At 37.4% G+C, this 17163-nt stretch overlaps 1 protein-coding gene across 1 annotated transcript in view; it reads left to right on the top strand.

Annotated features, from left to right (window-relative positions):
- The window catches only part of LOC107098895 (ankyrin repeat and sterile alpha motif domain-containing protein 1B-like), a gene marked incomplete at its 3' end in the record, with an annotated part of 257959 nt that overhangs the window by 203303 nt on the left and 37493 nt on the right, over nt 1-17163 (top strand). The window contains exons 18-19 of the mRNA XM_015396776.1: nt 8202-8300; nt 11492-11644. Of these exons, the coding sequence (XP_015252262.1) occupies nt 8202-8300; nt 11492-11644 (252 nt within the window). The remainder of the gene's footprint in view (nt 1-8201; nt 8301-11491; nt 11645-17163) is intronic.

Genomic DNA, 17163 nt, shown 5'->3' with positions numbered 1-17163 from the left:
AGTTTACCCAATCATCTTGAAAAATTGTTAAATGTCCCTCCTTTTTGCAAAAACTTTCTACCGGAATCATACCAGATTGATACCGTGTAAAATTTTTATTTCAACTACATGGATTAATCTAGCTTATGAAAGGTTAAAGTCTCAGGAATGAGATAATGTATGCAATTTGCACAAGATTTTGATATGTTGGCTTCTGGGGGCAACAAAATCCAAACATTTGCAGCTGTAGATTCAACATAAAAAAAAAACGAAAAACAAAAAAAACAAAAAACGAAAAGGATAATCAAATATTTTCAACATATCAATAACATGTTCAAAAACTGCAAACATTAAAGTTGAAGATTTAACACAATTTCAGGATATGGAAAACTCTATTAGGATAAAAATGTTCTTTGCAGAAACAAAGGGGTGATTATAATTTACAAGATAGAGCTAAACATAAACGTCGTGTGTGAAATTGTAAAACTTTGCAGATTTTTAACAAAATATATATTTTGCAACTGAATTAGGTTATGTCAAATATTTTCATTTGAAATTGACAAGACAATAGACAATTAAAGGTGTTTTTGTGTCCAGGTGTTATTAATATTAACACCTTTTCTCACATAATCAAACGTCTTTTAAAGAAAACTAAACCAAAAATCATTTTGCAGGATTTTCTCATTGTAAAAGATTAGCGATACAAAAAGATCAGATGTGTTGTTAATTTCTCAAACAGAAATGTTGTCCAAAGAAAAGTGGAATAAATTATTGTCAAAGAACAATTAGAGAGGAGAGACAGCTCTAACATCTGTCAAAAAGAAATATATTGTGCTTAAAAATAAACTTATGTAAGAAGCGCTTGCTTGGAAGCAGAAATCTGAAGACAGACGAGATGAAAAGACATGAAATGACAGCAGAGACAGAAGAGTGAAAAACAGTAAGGTACATGATAGTCTGAGCTTAAATTGTGGCTCCATTTGGTATGGGACTGATGATGATGATGGCGATAAGGATTTTCAGTTGTTACACCATCTTTGTGCCTCAGTGCTCTGCCAATATGCCTGATTTTAAATGTTTGAGTTTGAAAAATCTGTAACTTTAGTTATTTTTTGTAGGTTTTTAGGGTTTATATTGGTTTATTGTGACTGGAGTACAGACTTCATCATAACTGCTACTGATGAAGTGTTGGGATCTATGCCAGTGCTGAAAGTAAAGCTTTACATTTTTTACTCATACTGCTACCCTACAGTTTATAAATGACTAACAGCCTCCATTAGCAGGAATAGCTGATCTAGTAGCGTGTTTTCCTCTCTTGAGAACCACAGGATGCAGGCTGATGTAAAGGCAGAGAAACAAAGTGGACAAAATAGGGTTAATAAAAAAAAAAAAAAAAAATCAGCATCTCTGTATCTGGACCCCAGCAGGGAGCAATTACTCACACCTTTGAAGATCCACGCTCAACCCCAACACCCTGGTCTCCAACAATTTACTCTGTCCTCGCTCTGAGAGTCGTTACTCTGCTGTGAAGTTCTAGCACGGCGACTCTGCCTCTATTAATCAGCCTGGGAGCTGATCTGTGAACTGCAGTCTTCTTACTGAGAAGCCAGCGAAGAAGTTGTAGCAGAAAGCCGAGAGCAATAAGAGCAGCTGAAAAATCAGATCAATCAGCCGCTGCCTCTGGTTACTTGGTTACTGGATGCAGACTGGTGGAGCCCCAGAGATCAATTTGGGTTCATTTTTCATAGCATACCTCATGTATGTGCAAATATTTTTAACTCTCCATTAAAAAAAATATCATATCAAATGTCACATTGAGGTATAGCTGGGTTTTTTTAGGACCTTAAGTAATTTTTCCCCACTAAGAGATGTAAAATAAAGGGTTTAGTGAAAATAAAGGGTTTAGTAATTTCTAAATCAAGTACTTTCTTGAAGATTTATCATTTGCTGTGAGATACTTTACCTACCTTCCTGCTTTTAACAACCAATTACCAGGATCAGAGAACAAAATCTGTATGATCTACACTGATTACAGCTTTTCGTGGACTGGTTACTCCATGTTTTCTCTGTTCGGGAATACTTGCTCACCATGTGGTTCTCAACCACATTTTTTTGAGAGCCTCAAAAAAAGACTCCTTTAAAAAAAAAAAAAACTGCAACAGCTTAAATCATGTTAGTGGATATTTATACTTGCCTTAATTTTTTTTTATATTAAAGGTATAGTGGAGGATTTTCTCAATTTTTTTTAAAAAAAGACCTGCCCTCTCCACTTAAAAAAAGAACAAAATGCACATGCACAACCCTGTACTCGATTCCGAGAGGGAATTCCTTTCGAGAGGGAAAGGCGTTCGAGAGCATGCACAAGCCCATTTCTCTTCATGCACGCTCTGTTTTTAAGTTACTGTTTGCATCGCTTATACAAGCTTTCTTTCTAAATGATAATTTGCAATTTTTCCACTATGTCAGACTCACCACAAGTGAAAATGAGGGCGAGCACGTAGGACGGCCTTACGTAAACATATCACCAGAATGATTGACAATTAGGACGACCATTAATTTTGATGATCCACCCAGAAAAAGAACATCACAATACCTTTAAGATAAAATACAATTCCTTTCATTTTTAATAAATTCCAATAACACTTGTGAAAACTTTCGAAATTTCATTATACTGTAATGTTACATTCACCTTAACTTACGTGTTAAGTGTTTAAAACATTTGCAGATATCAAGGTTAGTCTTTGAAGTCGGTTGTTCTTTATAAACCAGAACCAGACCCAGACAAAAGCTCTTCTTTCCTCTAGACTAGCAAATAGTTGGTCCGAAAAATGGCATCAAGAACATGTGGTCTAATGCTAACGAAGCAGAACTTCAATATGTTTTCAACCTTTGGGAGATTAAATACATAAATTTCTCTGCTGCACAAATTCCTTAAAGCAGAAACAAAGTAAAGCTGCATCTCTTTACCCAAAAAATTATCAGTTTTTTTTTAACAATTTGCATCATACACCCTCGACAATTGTTTATGAAATTATTAACAAATTTGCAGCACTTATAAATATAGGTAGGCCCATTTAATATGAGGGGATTCCTTGCAGATGCAATCGCTCATTGCATAAGATATCAGTTAGACCAGGATGTAACAAAAATACATAATTTATTTCAGAAGCTTAATTCACCAAGTTTAACAATGTTTTTTTCCCATTTATTATGTTGATTTTGTGCCAATAGCTCACTAAAACAGATCTATTAATTATTAGATCAATATAAAAAATTTATTTTTAAACACACGTGAACTTAATGAAAAGTTTAATTAATACCTGCCTATTTTCCATTTCCAAATCTACTTCTAATGAAACAAAGCTCCTTCTCCGTGTTGTCTGAAATGTAAATTTTAAGCCTAATCAGGATTTATCCTGTAAAACATAAAGAAAAAAAAATTAAGTGAAGGCTGAATTGAAACCTTTATTTGTTGGACACAATGCAGCTTCTGTTCAGGTTTTGAATTTAAAGTATTTGTTTAAGTTATCGCATGTGGAGCACTGTTTAGTGGGAATTGAAGCCAGGTATAAATACATTCTGTATATTTTGTGAGGATTACTAATGTATATACCTAATATTTCCCTTCCCCCAAGTTACAGCGATCGATGATCCCAGTGATAATTTTTTCATTTGGAAATACAATGAGATCAAATCGTGATGAAGTTCAGCAAAATTTTGGTTTTAAAAGTTAATTTGTCAAAAGAAAAGAAAAAGAATTTAAGCAGATTAACAACAAATCAGAGCAGACTAACCAAACCTTAAATGCAGGATGTCACATATTTACCATTATTACCAATGATGCTGAATGTAAATCTGAATAAAAAAAAAACCTACACATATTTACTATATGTTTTATATTAAAGTGGGATTTTTGTCTCAAATACTCTAGATTCTAAGATTAACAGATATAAATTTAAATGTTTACATGTCAAACATTCATCATTTCTTCTACTTAGTCCATGTCAGGGTGAAGCTGTCAATGTTGTCAAGCCTTTTAGTTGGGGTGTATGTGTATGTCTAAGCCTCTATAAATGATTCTGACTACTTAATTACATTGTAAACCCAATTCAAAGAGACATTAGGACCAGTCAGTAGGTTAAAGACCGAACCATATTAGATCAGGGGTGTCAAACTGGTTCCTGAAAGGGCCGTGTGGCTGCAGGTTTTCTCTCCAACCAAGCAATAGCACACCAGACTCCAGTCAACTCATCAAGGGAGTCCAATCTGAACATGATGACTTGATGAGATGAATGGAGTCTGGTGTGCTATTGTTTGGTTAGAAAGAAAACCTGCAGCCACACGGCCCTTTCTGGAACCAGTTTGACACCCCTGCTCTAGATGTTGTCTGAATAACTGTGTAGCAGTACAATGCAGCAGTTCTCTGAGACCTACTGTACAAGAAAACTGTTTCTGATTAAAAGCAAGTTTTCTCTATACTAAAATATGGATACATAAAAAAAAGTTTTGAATATCAAAAATTCATATCTGCAATAATTTCCCCCAAAATGAATTTCTGGATATGACTGATGCAGAGTTTTTTAAGGGTGGATACCGATTATTTCAGTCTAACGGATGCCTGATTGTGCTGCCTACATGTTTAGGCCGGTTCTTGGAGGCAATAATTTTTTTCCCTTCTATTTACATGATAAAAATTGAAGGATATCAAATGTTACACAGGTCTAAATAAAAAAAAAATCATGAAAAAATCAAACAAAATGACAAAATCAAATCAAGAGAGCAGCAATGCATACAGTCCATATGATCTCAAAGCATGGCTGCTGATTGCACCTATGGATGAGCCAACGCATGCAGGTATTGGCCGATACGAATACAAGAAAAAAAAACATATCATCCACTTATTAGTGTATCTCTACTAAATAAGATTAATAAATTAACAGTTTTTTAAACAGAACTGTCAGGCTTCTGTGAAGTAGGTTTCTTTTCTATGTACTTTATTAGTGCAGAGGTAAAGAAGAAGCCCAGGTCCTTTTTTTGGTGGCCTGCTGTATAGCTGGGTCTGGTCTCCTTCATCCTTCTCTTGGCAATATCCATAGATTATCTGTGGGGTTCAGGTCAGACCAGCTTGTTAGCTAAAAAAACACAGATGCACCATGATCACTGGGCCAGCTGGTGGTACCTTTGGCAGTGTGGACATGTACCAAGTCCTGTGGAAAAATGAAACCACTATCTCCACAAAGCTTGTGAGCAGAAGGAAACATTAAATGCTCTAATAGATGCTCTTGATAGATGGTTAAATTGACAGAGGACTTCGTGAAACCCAGTTGACTAACACTGGACCTCATTTCACTCTGTGATATATATCTTGGTGATGGGAGTTTGACTTTCTGAAATGAGTGGCAAAAGAAATCTAACTTTTTTACATGCACCTCTACGGTGGCAAAAGCAAAGCAGAATTTTCTATTTTTATTTTTTGGCCTTCATTAATTTTTGATGCAACTAATCAAAAGTCTTTAAAGAGCAGGCAGGTAGTTCAAGAGTTGTTGGTGGGTGGATTTCCCTCTGACCGTCTTTAGACGGCTTTTAGTCCCCCCAGATCTGTTTCTTGATAATCATCTTTTTTCCTGAGGATATTTTTAGCCAGAGTTCTCTGTACTGCAACCCTCTGGGCTGAATCGTGTCTTGCCTGTAATTATCTGTGTGCCTGAGAACCCCTTTCTGTCTCTCCAGAGGGGTGAGGACTGATAGCTCTCTCATGGCTTCCCGCTGGAGTAATTAAGGGTGAACGCTGCGTGATACCTAAACAGGCTCTGGTGTAGATGAACAGTTTGGATCTGATTTAAAATGATCAACTTTTTTCTCTGTTTAGCTTCACTTATGATTTATTGTTTTTTTTCTTACAGCAGGTCCTTGTATACTAATTCCTTGCAATATTGTTTCAGAAGGGTAGATTTTAATACAGTTTTTTTTCTGTATTTCTTGTGATTTAATTTGCTAACCCAGAAAGTTATTGTTCTGTTATAAAAATCTAAAGCGGAGGGGGAAAAAACACATAAATATACTTTAATATAAACCATTAAACTGCAGCTCTGGCTGTGTGTTAACAGACAATATGACTTTAGAAACAAATACTTGATCCATCTGGTTATGCTTCATTATGCTTCTATACAGAGGTGTATTTGTGTGACAATTACAGAGATTACAAGTTTTTTCAAAAACAAACAATAACTTTGACCTTCAGCCTTTGATTAATTGATCATTATAGTCTTTAACATTAGCAGATATGTGATCGGCTGGTGTAAAGTATTCTTTGGATACATTTTTTTTTTTGGTGCGTGTCCTGTTTTGCCAATATACAGTAGCTCTGGGTGTCCCAGAACTAGATGATAACCTAACAAATTTGATTTCATAGTAAACCATTATGACTGTTGCCATAACATTCTGCTTCATACTTGTATATTAAACTTTAATAAAATTTATTTAGGGAGTAAAATTGTATACAACAGATATGGAGACGAAAGGGGAGGTGAGAGAGAAAGAGGGGATAGGAACTAAGGGAAGAGAGAGAGACAGGAAAGAGTTCATGAAAACAGAGAAAATAAAACAAGACAGCAAAAATAGACAACACATAAGATAAACAGTAACTCCTAGAAGTCTGCTTCCATACCTGTATGAGATGAGAAGAACTGAAACAGCTAAAAATAGGACAACAGACAACTAAAGTAAATAAAAAATTAAAAAAAATGTTAAGAGCAGCAGGAATCTTTCAGATATCCATGTGTGTTGAAGTCAAAACCTATGGTGATTATACAATATCATTCCTGGTGGTATATATCTGTAGCTGCAGCTTGGTATTCAGTATTAGTGTGTATGTGTGAACACCTGGAACCAAACTCCTGTGGTATGTATGCATGGGCATGCTCATGTATAAAGTATTTACAAAGGTTCTTCAAAGGGAAACTATGCTTAATAGCAGGTTTGGGCGGCCCCAGACTTGCCCTATAGGGCCTACAGGGATAGAAAAAAGAGGCGATGCAAGCCCAAATATCAAGAGTTAACCCCGATCACCGTGACACGAGGAGGGCAGACATGGGTGTGGCCGCACCCACCAGAGAAGGGCAGACAAGAGCGCCTGGAGGCAATAGTACCAGTATCCCACAAGGTCATGGCAGCGAGCCCATGGGCTCTGCCGACAGTCATGCTCAGGGGTCCGAGGCCTGGAGGTGCACCACCCACTAGCAGGGACCCCACAGGGCTAGGAGGCCTAGGCCTGGCCCGGCAGCCACCAGTAGTGAGACGGCGCCCATCCCGTACCTAGAAAACCCTGGGCACGCCAGCAGACACAGGAACCTGTCACTTGCTGGGAGCATAAGAAAGGGTAGGAGGCAGACGCTGCTCATACTTGGGGCCTAGGATGTTTAGTAGGGGGGGTGGAGAAAACAAACACCCAACTTCACGAGTAGACAGAAACAGCTTCATAGCCCCCACACCGCATCCCCCCACAAACCGCACACCTGCCCCCCCAAAGACACCAGAGCAGGTACCCAACCTACCAAATATCCCCACCCGCCCCCAGCCAGTTATCACCGCTTCAGGCCTCCACATCCATATGGTCTTTTCATACTCATGGCTGCAAGGCAATCATAACCAAGGCATTTCCCCCCCCAGTCCTAGTATTGCATGCCAGCCTACCGAGCCCAGGTGCAAGATACCCTCAGTGTCCCCACACCTGACAGCACGCATACGCCCGGCAGAGGGTCAGGGCAGCTAGCAAGGCAGACCCACACTGCAGGTGGAAGCGCATCCGGGCACAGTGATTTTATCCCATCTGCGGTACAGCCACACCAGTCAGCTGACCCCCACCACCGCAAGGACGGGGCCAAACCCTCCAATGTCCCAGACCCCTACTCAATGACGGGAGCTGGCATCCCGCAACCCAGCAGACAGACAAGACATCGAAGCCATATGATAAGATCCAAAGGCCGGAGAACCAGAAACCCCAGCCAAGCTATGCCGTATGGAGAAAATTAAAAGATGACTCGATAGTTTATCTGGTTGCTAGGCAGAAACTGTAGTTAGGTTCAAGAAATGGAGAGGGTTGTCCATCAAACCAAAATAGCAGCTGGTGTTTTTATTTTGAATATGTTCAGACATATAATTAAAAGCTGTTGCCAGTTTATTGTGAGTGAATTTAATTCTTTCTGTTTGTTTTATTTTCACAGGGAAGTAATGTGGTTGAGGACCAAGACCTGCTGGAAATTGGAATCCTGAACTCTGCTCACAGACAGCGCCTCCTACAGGCCATACGGCTGCTGCCCAGGGTCAGTTCCACACCTAATTAATGTGTTCTGCATTTAATGTGTCACATTAGCATCATAATCAATGCTTTAAGTTACTCATTCTTCAGTTAGTATTTTTTTCTAGTTCATTGTTGATGTTATTTTTCCTGTCATTGTCACTTTTATTCGTCACTGTTACTATATCCACCATATTTGCCTCCATACACACATTTTGGCTCTTTCAGTTTTTTGCTTGACCTACACACTTTAAATCAATAAAGTCAATCACACACAAGAACCAACTTCCCAAAGTCCGCCTATTCTAGCGCTAATCTATCCAGATAGTTTAAGGCAACCTCATCCACCATTCTGGTGTGTCAAAGTTACTAGGATAGAAAACCAGTGGAGAGGAAAAATAAATATAAATTTTTTTATTGTTTCCATTGTAGGAACTTGTTTTTTTTGTTTTTGTTTCGTAATTTAAAATTGATCCATTTTGGTTAAATAATGTTTATCTTAATTTAAAATTCATTAAACCAGCTGACAGTCTGAGCAATGTGGGAGCTGGTTACATCTGTGGATCTACTGGGATTGGTTTAACTGGTTTTCAGTGTGTTCAGAGTAAATGGAGAAGTTCCTCCATATTAAACCAGTGCCTTCTATAGAAATAAAAATATTTATGATGTAATCGTTGTTCCCTATGTAGGAGCTGGTCAAACCAGTTTTCCTGCAAGAACTAAATAAATGTTGCACAGTTCCTCTTGCAGTGAACTGGTAGCTATGATGGCACACCATTGTTTCCTGTAGGAACTAAAAATCTGTGATGTCATACCAGTTCCTTCTGTAGGAACTAAATATTTATGGCTCAATCCGAATACCTCAAACCTGTGATGACACAGCAGAAGAGCATCAGGAGTTCCCATAATGTGCTATCCCAATGCTGCTGGCAGTTAGGGGGCATCTAGGAAGAGACTTCTTAGTTCCATGGCTTCCTAGCAGCAGTTCATTTAGCATAGGAACCTTGCTTACCTTCCTAGGTAACGCTAGGTAATCTACAGTTGCACACAATCCTTTGAGTGACAGGACTTATTGGCACAACCCACCATATGACGTTTCTCAAAAATACATTAGTTTTTTACGTATACTGTGTGTTAAACAGTACAACTAAAAACTTACTGTTGACCCCATGTGAGGTAATGGGACAGGAGCTACAATTAGAATTGAAACTTTTGATTTTATGAATTTAATTTATGATAATATGATCTTTCTTTTTTGGCTCGTGGGGTCAGAATAGCTTTGAGGGGCTGGATTTGACCCATTATGCCTTAAAGGATGTGTTCACACATCATGCTATCTAATATCATTAGCACACGTTCTAATCAGTGGGTCAAAAATGAGTTTAGGAAAAACTTAATAATTAGTTTTTGCAAATGTGTTAAAGGGAAAATTACAGAAAGATAAAGGCCTTGGTAATTTTTTATCTTTGTTTTTACTGCATCAAAACTTGAATATTGTTCCATGTTGAACTATAAACGCATCCTAAAGATAAATGTGCATTAATCCAAAAATCTATAGAGGTGGATTTCCCTTCTTTTTGGGCCTTTAGAGATTTTTTGTTAATGTAGTAATTCAGGCATGAGGTTCTTAAACATGGTATCTTTTTTTGTTTCTTGCTGTTTAGGTTTTAACCAACAAAGCATCCAATGTCATATTTAAGGCCGTGGTTCTCTGCTGTTTTTTTTACTGCTAAAACATCACCTTTGAACACATATTGGGTAAATATTGTATTAAAGAGGTTCAGTTTCAACTTAAAATACTAGAAAAAACTATTAGGTAATTGCATTTTAATTCACACCAAATTATCTTTTGCTGCAAAATACATAAAATAAAAAAGTGAAACTACTACAACTACTGATTTATCTGCATAAGCATGCTCATCAGGCATATGCAAGCAAACTTTGCAGGTTGTGCAAAAAAGTTGGGTGTCAACTTGCTTAATTTTGTGTTTTAATTTTTTTCCCTTGCAATTACCCCGCACCAATATTGACCAAATGACATGCCAGGGATCATTCAGTCCACATTATCCAAGTCTTGTTTACTATAGATTGACAAGTAAAGTTGATTTTGATTTTTCCAAATTTTAAGTTAGTTAAGTTTGTTTATAAGGGTCCAGAATATTGTTTGAGTTTAGAAAAGTATGACATAGAAATGGAAATGTGCAAAAATCATACTCTAAATAAAAATGTATGACTTACAGCAGTCGTTACTGCAATAAGTGTGCACAGTGAAATATTGAATGCATGAAAGTGAGGGATTCAAACTCAGTTCAAGGAGGAGTCAGATGAGCTCAGAGACAAACTTAGATCTCCAGTCAGCATTTTCTCTCCTCTGACTCACACTAAACTTTTCCAAAGAGCACAGAAGATGAAACCCTTTAACTCTGAGCTTTGCAGTCACACACATCCTTAATGTGAGGTGGAAGGTGTGGGAAGCTTGTTTAAAGCAAAACAAACTCTGGAGCTGTTTAGGCTGTCAAAATAAAGAGGAATGAATTATTAATTATTCGCTTCGCTCCCAACTCCTTCTCACTGCATGGTAACCCCCTACTGTTAATGTCACATTCAGAGCTTTATCAAAACTGAAGCTTGTTTACTTGGTTTTACTATAAAAATGTAGAGTTTTTGCATATTTAGACTATGGTTTTTGAAAGTCTGTGGCAGAAACTCAAAACACACATGAAATTATTTAGCTTTGCACAGGAACACTGCTGAGTATTTTATATAATGAGCAAATGTTCTTTTAGATGAAAATTCATGTCAAATTAACAGTAAAGTCAGAAGGATTTTTAAAAATTCATCGTCATTTGCAATTTATCTTATAAAATTCGGTTTGATGGTAGTTCCCTTTCAATATTTCCTTGTACTGCTCTTATCTTGTGTATTAGGTTGCAGCTTTAATTACTTTAAAAGTGATTTAAGCAACCATGTTTTGGCTGATGTCATGAATATAACAAAGTTTAAAGTCTGTTTTCAAAAGCAGATTTTAGGTTGATCTTATTTTCATTTATATTCAGTACCATCAGCTGATCTCTGTTAAAGAAGTGTTTTCATGCCATGGTGCTATAAACACCCTATTGTAATGTAGGAATTTTGCTAAATCTTTTGCTTTAGTGTCTTCTGAAATCTTGAGAAACGTTTTTAGCCCTCCCTGTAAGACGTACTTTCTGTTTAAAGGTGCGACCTGTGGGCTACGATGGAAACAACCCCACATCAGTGGCTGAGTGGCTGGAGTCTTTGGAGCTCGGCGATTACACCAAGTCCTTCCTGGTCAACGGTTACACCTCCATGGAACTGGTCAAGAAGATCTGGGAGATTGAGCTGATTAATGTAAGTTGAAATGTCTCTCAGACAAAAAAACATCCTGAGCCTCAAATACTTTGCTTTTATGGAGACTAGAGGCAGGAACAAGAGTTTCTCTGCACTAATGGCTGCTGCATTATTAAAAGCAGTCTGTCTGAAATAATCCAAAATGAAGCAAGTTTATAAAAGTGATATAAAAGGTTTGTTTCTCAGCTTTTGGTGGAATTTAGATCCAAGCTTCTTGTCAAAGAGAGGTTTGCATAGACTCAGGATTGGCATGGATGAAATGATTCTCTTTGGCCTTCAGTCACTGGATTTAACTGGTGCTTAGGATGGTTACATAATAGAATAAACAAATAACTGAACTTTATTGATCTCACATTGGAGAAATTTACCTCTGCATTTAATCCATCCCCTTGGTTAAGGGTCTTTCACAGGGACCCAGAGTGGCAGTCTGTGGGAGTGGGGCTCGAACTCAGAACCTCAAGATTCCAAGCTCTATGCCCTAACCACTATGCTGCCACTCATCCAAAGTTTTTTTACTCCAGCAGCAGTTGACTGCAGATGAATTTCTCTTTTCCACAGAGTCCGTCATGCAAACTTTTTTTTTTTTTGTCTTCAGTAGTCTTTCGCATTCTGTTGAAGAGGCTCCCTATAAAAACCTTTATATTCTCTGCCTTTCAACATGTCTTTAGTTTTTTATGGATGTTTACAGATTACACTTCTGTGCAGTACTTGGTATCACCTTGGTTGTCATCAATTACGTTGTTAATAATGTTTGTAGGGTAAGGATATTTTTTACCTGTTGACCTAAGCTGATTGAAATTTTTTTTTTTTATGTAATTCTTGTTGCCAACCTTGGGCTGTTTTGCTCTTTGCAACAGAAGATAGCAGTGTGTCTGAGTCAGGAGGGCTCTCTGCCCTACGTCTCACACTGTGCCTCCTTGGCCTGGGGTCTTTGTGTAGTCTGCATGGCTGCCTTGGAGTGATGCTTGAGGTCTTTAATCCCGGGGCCCCTGCAGCCTCTCAGAGCCGGGGCCGCCTCTCCTTTGCTGTTCTTGGTTGCTGTCTGTATTCTACCGTTCACACCACTCTAACAATTTTGCACCTCCAGGTGACAAACTCGCTAACATACGCCCACTCAACACAAACACCCTTATTTCTACACATCCCCCCTCCCCCCTTTACTCACATAAACAAACCCACTCAGTGACACAAAGATAATCTAATTAGTTGTACAACACAGGCTCCTATTACATCAATATGGCCCGCCTACTTAATGCTAGAATCAGTCTTAGTTTCATAACATCAATCAAGCATTTTGGATTTATTCCTCAGGTTTTTCAGGGCCAAGTTGCTCTGACACATGTAGGCAACCAGATTTCTGTATCTGAAATGATGCAACAGGAAAACATGGATAACAGATGTATAAATAATCAAATGCTGCAGAGGAGACTACATGCATCAGTATCTCTCGGTCCTTTTTGACTTCTATTACAGTGAGCTGATCTGAAGATGACCTGTGTGAGAAGGATGCTGCACAGTGCTGAATACCCACTGGGCATTTCTCATTAATGTGCATTGTGTGCTGACAATGCAAACAGAGCAAGTGCAGCCTGGCTACCCTGTCATTACCTTATAACGCTCTAGTTCTTTAGCGTTTTGCTGGTGATGAGCTGCTGCTGAATTGTCTCCTCTTGTGATCATTAGCACGCCTGCTGATAACCAGGTTTGTTGCCTGAGTTCTAATGATGTAGTTGGGATTTGTTATCCAGTGTTTACGACATGAAATCTTCACTGGAGCTGTGATTTACTGCAGCTTGATCTCATTTGATTGACGGGGCTTTTAATGCAGAACGTTTATCAAAATCATGCTGGATTGCAGGGCGCCTGCTCGGCTGATTTGACCGAGAGAGATGGAAAGCAGGGCTAGAAGTGGTGTTTTTCCTTCCCAGCAGTGGATAAAGTGATGAGTGATCAGCTGGAGGAGGTAGAGAGGGAGTTATATAAGCATGTGGGATGCAAGATGTTTCATGGCACTGGGGATATCGCCCACTCACTGCGCTGCTGCTGCTGTTTCTACTCCTCTGATGCATATGTGACATAGGAAAAGCGTTAATACATACTGTTATTATGTGAGATAATGATCTCATTTCTTAAACATGAATTCAGCTATACCCCAGTTCTCTGCTATGATGGGACACACATGAGATGTAAAATCTGCACTAATAAATATGATTCCTGTAAATGGAATTGCATCTGTTCTGCAGCTAGAGGGTGCTCAAGTACACAGCATGGAAACAGGCTGTATGAATGGACAGTCGCCTCAGAAGATGTTCCAAACTGTTCTTAAAATGAAGAAAAACCTGCAAAATGTAGCATTTAATGAAATCATTTCACTTTAGAAAAATTATTATGTTTGATATTAGATACAGATCGTGGCCCATTTTCCACACAAGGACCTTTAATGCTAAAATTCCTAGATTTCTTAATGAATTTAATTTTTGAATGAACAGTATAACAGCTTAAGGCAAGTATTTCTAGACTGATCAGGTTTCAAATGTATGAAAAGAGGATTTGATGGACTGAATGTGTTGAATAGAGAGAGGGATGGACAGCACAGTGTTTCCATTCTCAATTATTTATTTCTTTTTCAGGAAGATGTAAATATCATATTTTGTACTTTTCTATAATATGTTTAAAGGTTGTAGAATTCATTTAATAAGGGTCAAAGTTTCTGAAGAATTCTGAAGAAAGACATTTAGTAGGGATAAGCTATTAGGGTTCCTGTGTGTTATTCATTTAAATCAACACCAATAAAATGGGATAAAATAGCTTAAAATACAAGAGAGCTTTTGACTTCAGTAAAAACAACCAATCGACCAGTTTTACAGCCCCTTTTGTATTTCCTTATTCCTAGTAGTATGTAAAAACGTATCTGTTTCATTGGGCACACTTTAGCACTTGACGCCCATTTCTGCAAATATGCAACCAACCCTTTGTATTAGGTACATTCCGTAAATGCAAGTATTTAAACAGTCATTGTGGACCTAGAAACCTTTGGCAAGCTTGTTTCCCTTACAACAGGTTCCTAATGGTGAATGTTTTCATTGACCGTCATGAATTTTGTCAATAATTTTTAATATAACTATTATTTATTTTTGAAATAAGTAAAACTTTTAAAAATTTCAATTAAGCAACTAGTTAAAGGTAAAACACATATATGTAATTAAATAAATAAATATATTTGGGCGTCAAGCAGTTAAACTCGCTGTCCTGCGGTTTAATGCTGCATAAAATAAAAATCCAGATAAGTCATTTTTTTTCTTAAAATAAGTGCATTTGTCTTGTATTGAGGAGGTAAGTGAGACACTTAGCCAATGGAACAACACAATTTACATTTAAAATAGGACAAACCAATCGCTTTGTCTTATCTTAAGTACATATTATCTAATTATCTTATTTAAGAGTAAAAAACAAATTCCTTTGGCAAATCATCTTATTTACCTTCTCAAATTAAGGTTAAATACACTTAACTTAAGAAGTTTTTACGTATTTCTAGATTGTTTTTCCAACCTTATTTGTTCAGTTCCAGTCGTTCTTAACATCTTGATTATTTGCTCCTTTTGTATTTTCTTCATAGTTGTTTCCAGACTTATAAAGGTTATCTGCTCTGTTGGAATAATGTGTCCTCTGGTCTGTCCCATTTTAATGGCAAGGAGGATGTTAGGAGATGTTGTCATACTAAATAAAAGATTATGGATTATCTTATCATCTTAGAAAGACAAAATACTGACTTTGAAATTTGCTTCAGCTTCCAAAATGAGGAAAAGATTCCTGATGAAATGTGTAGTTTGACAGTAAGATGGTGGGACATTTTCCTGCACCTCTTAAACAGGGAGGGTTGTGTCAGAAGACTCGTTATTGGATAAAAATTCCCAGTTAAAACAGTTAAGTATCAAATGATGATTAAGCTCTAAGACTTTAATGTAATTTAAGATAATCCTTCAGTAAAAACAAAAGTTGAAAAACATTTGTTTCATCACAAAAGGGAAAGATAAATTCTTCAGCTATGGACTGTAGATAAATGAAATACAGAAAGCCTTCTGTACTGTATATGTTTTCCAATATGTTCTCTTCTTATTGATTTTTTTACTTCTTGTGGGAATGTGGGAATGTGTTTGTTTGGTGTCCAGAGTAAACCCCAACATCTGCACACTAGCTCAGGGTAAAGTAACTGGAGTAGCTCTGGGGTGATGGGGAGGTCACTGCTGTAAGTGAAGGAGATGTTGCAGAGAGATGTTGGCAGGACACAATATGATAAAGCTAAATCAGAGAAATTGTTTCCTGGAAAAGAAAAAAACTGAGAGAACGAGTCCTAAAAAATGAAATTTGGCTCTTGCTATCATGTAATTGCCAGGGGCAACAGATGCTGCAGCTTGCACGGACATGAGAGAAGACCCTGTTGTTGGAGCTGGAGCACAGCTCTGTGTGTGATTGGGCACATTTGCTCTGTCCTGCTGTTTGGTGGATTAGGTTTAAAATGCTTCCCTCTCCAACACATTCACAGACAACATACAGTAATGCAGAGGGAGACGGTGCGCACCCCTCTGTTCGCCAGTTATCTACAGGCTGACAGCACATAGGAAACTTCATCACCTGGAATGTTTTAGGGGTCTTTATGGCTCCACTGGTTTTCTGACATTCATGCAGAGACATTTTTTCTGAAGTCCAAAGCCACAGGAAAGTTGAGCTTACCCATTTTTCTCAACTCAGTATTTCTCATTTTTACAATAGGGACTGTTTATAAGAATTATAAGCTTTATTTATTTATTTTTTAACAAACATCACAGTTAATATTCTAAAACCGATCTTTGCCTTTGAATTAACCTACTTCGCTACACCTATTAGATGAACTAATCAGCCTTTAATTAGATTTTAAACTCCCTTAGTCCCAATCATCAAGTCAATTATCGTTCAATTTGTTCAATTAACGTATTCTGGTCATTTTTGTCCACCACTATACATAAATCATACAATACACACGTCCCAAACGTATCCTTTTAATTTCCTCCTTAATTTTTGGTGAAATGACCTTCATTAAAATCCCTCTTTAATTGAAATCCACACTCAGAGGCAGTAGAAATAAGTTTCAAAATGTATAGCTTTCAAAGAAGTGCTTCTCCAGACTATTGTATCTGTTTTGTATATATTGACATTGAAAATATATAGTCCTCATAAACTATTTTGTAAATGCTACAAAATAAAAAGTAAAATCATAATTTTTAACCTTCTGCAATTGGAATATTGTCCCAGAATGCAGAAAATATTTAAAAGCAAAAGTCTGTAATAAAATTCATTCATGCTGATTTTTGCACACACTCTGTCTTGGTCGCTTAAATAACATGCTTCTGTCATTTTTGCACATCTCTGGTGCTGCTGGTATTTTTCCACATATCCATTACTGTAAAAATGTCCACAGCTGTTTATTGATTATTTATTCTCCAGATGCAGTATTTATATTGTAAAAACACTTTACAGTACAG

The sequence above is a fragment of the Cyprinodon variegatus genome, unplaced genomic scaffold, assembly GCF_000732505.1.
Source record: "Cyprinodon variegatus isolate N-32 unplaced genomic scaffold, C_variegatus-1.0 Scaffold820, whole genome shotgun sequence".
NCBI lineage: Eukaryota > Metazoa > Chordata > Actinopteri > Cyprinodontiformes > Cyprinodontidae > Cyprinodon > Cyprinodon variegatus.
Note: the sequence above shows the minus strand (reverse complement) of the source record. Positions and strands in the feature narration are given on the sequence as shown.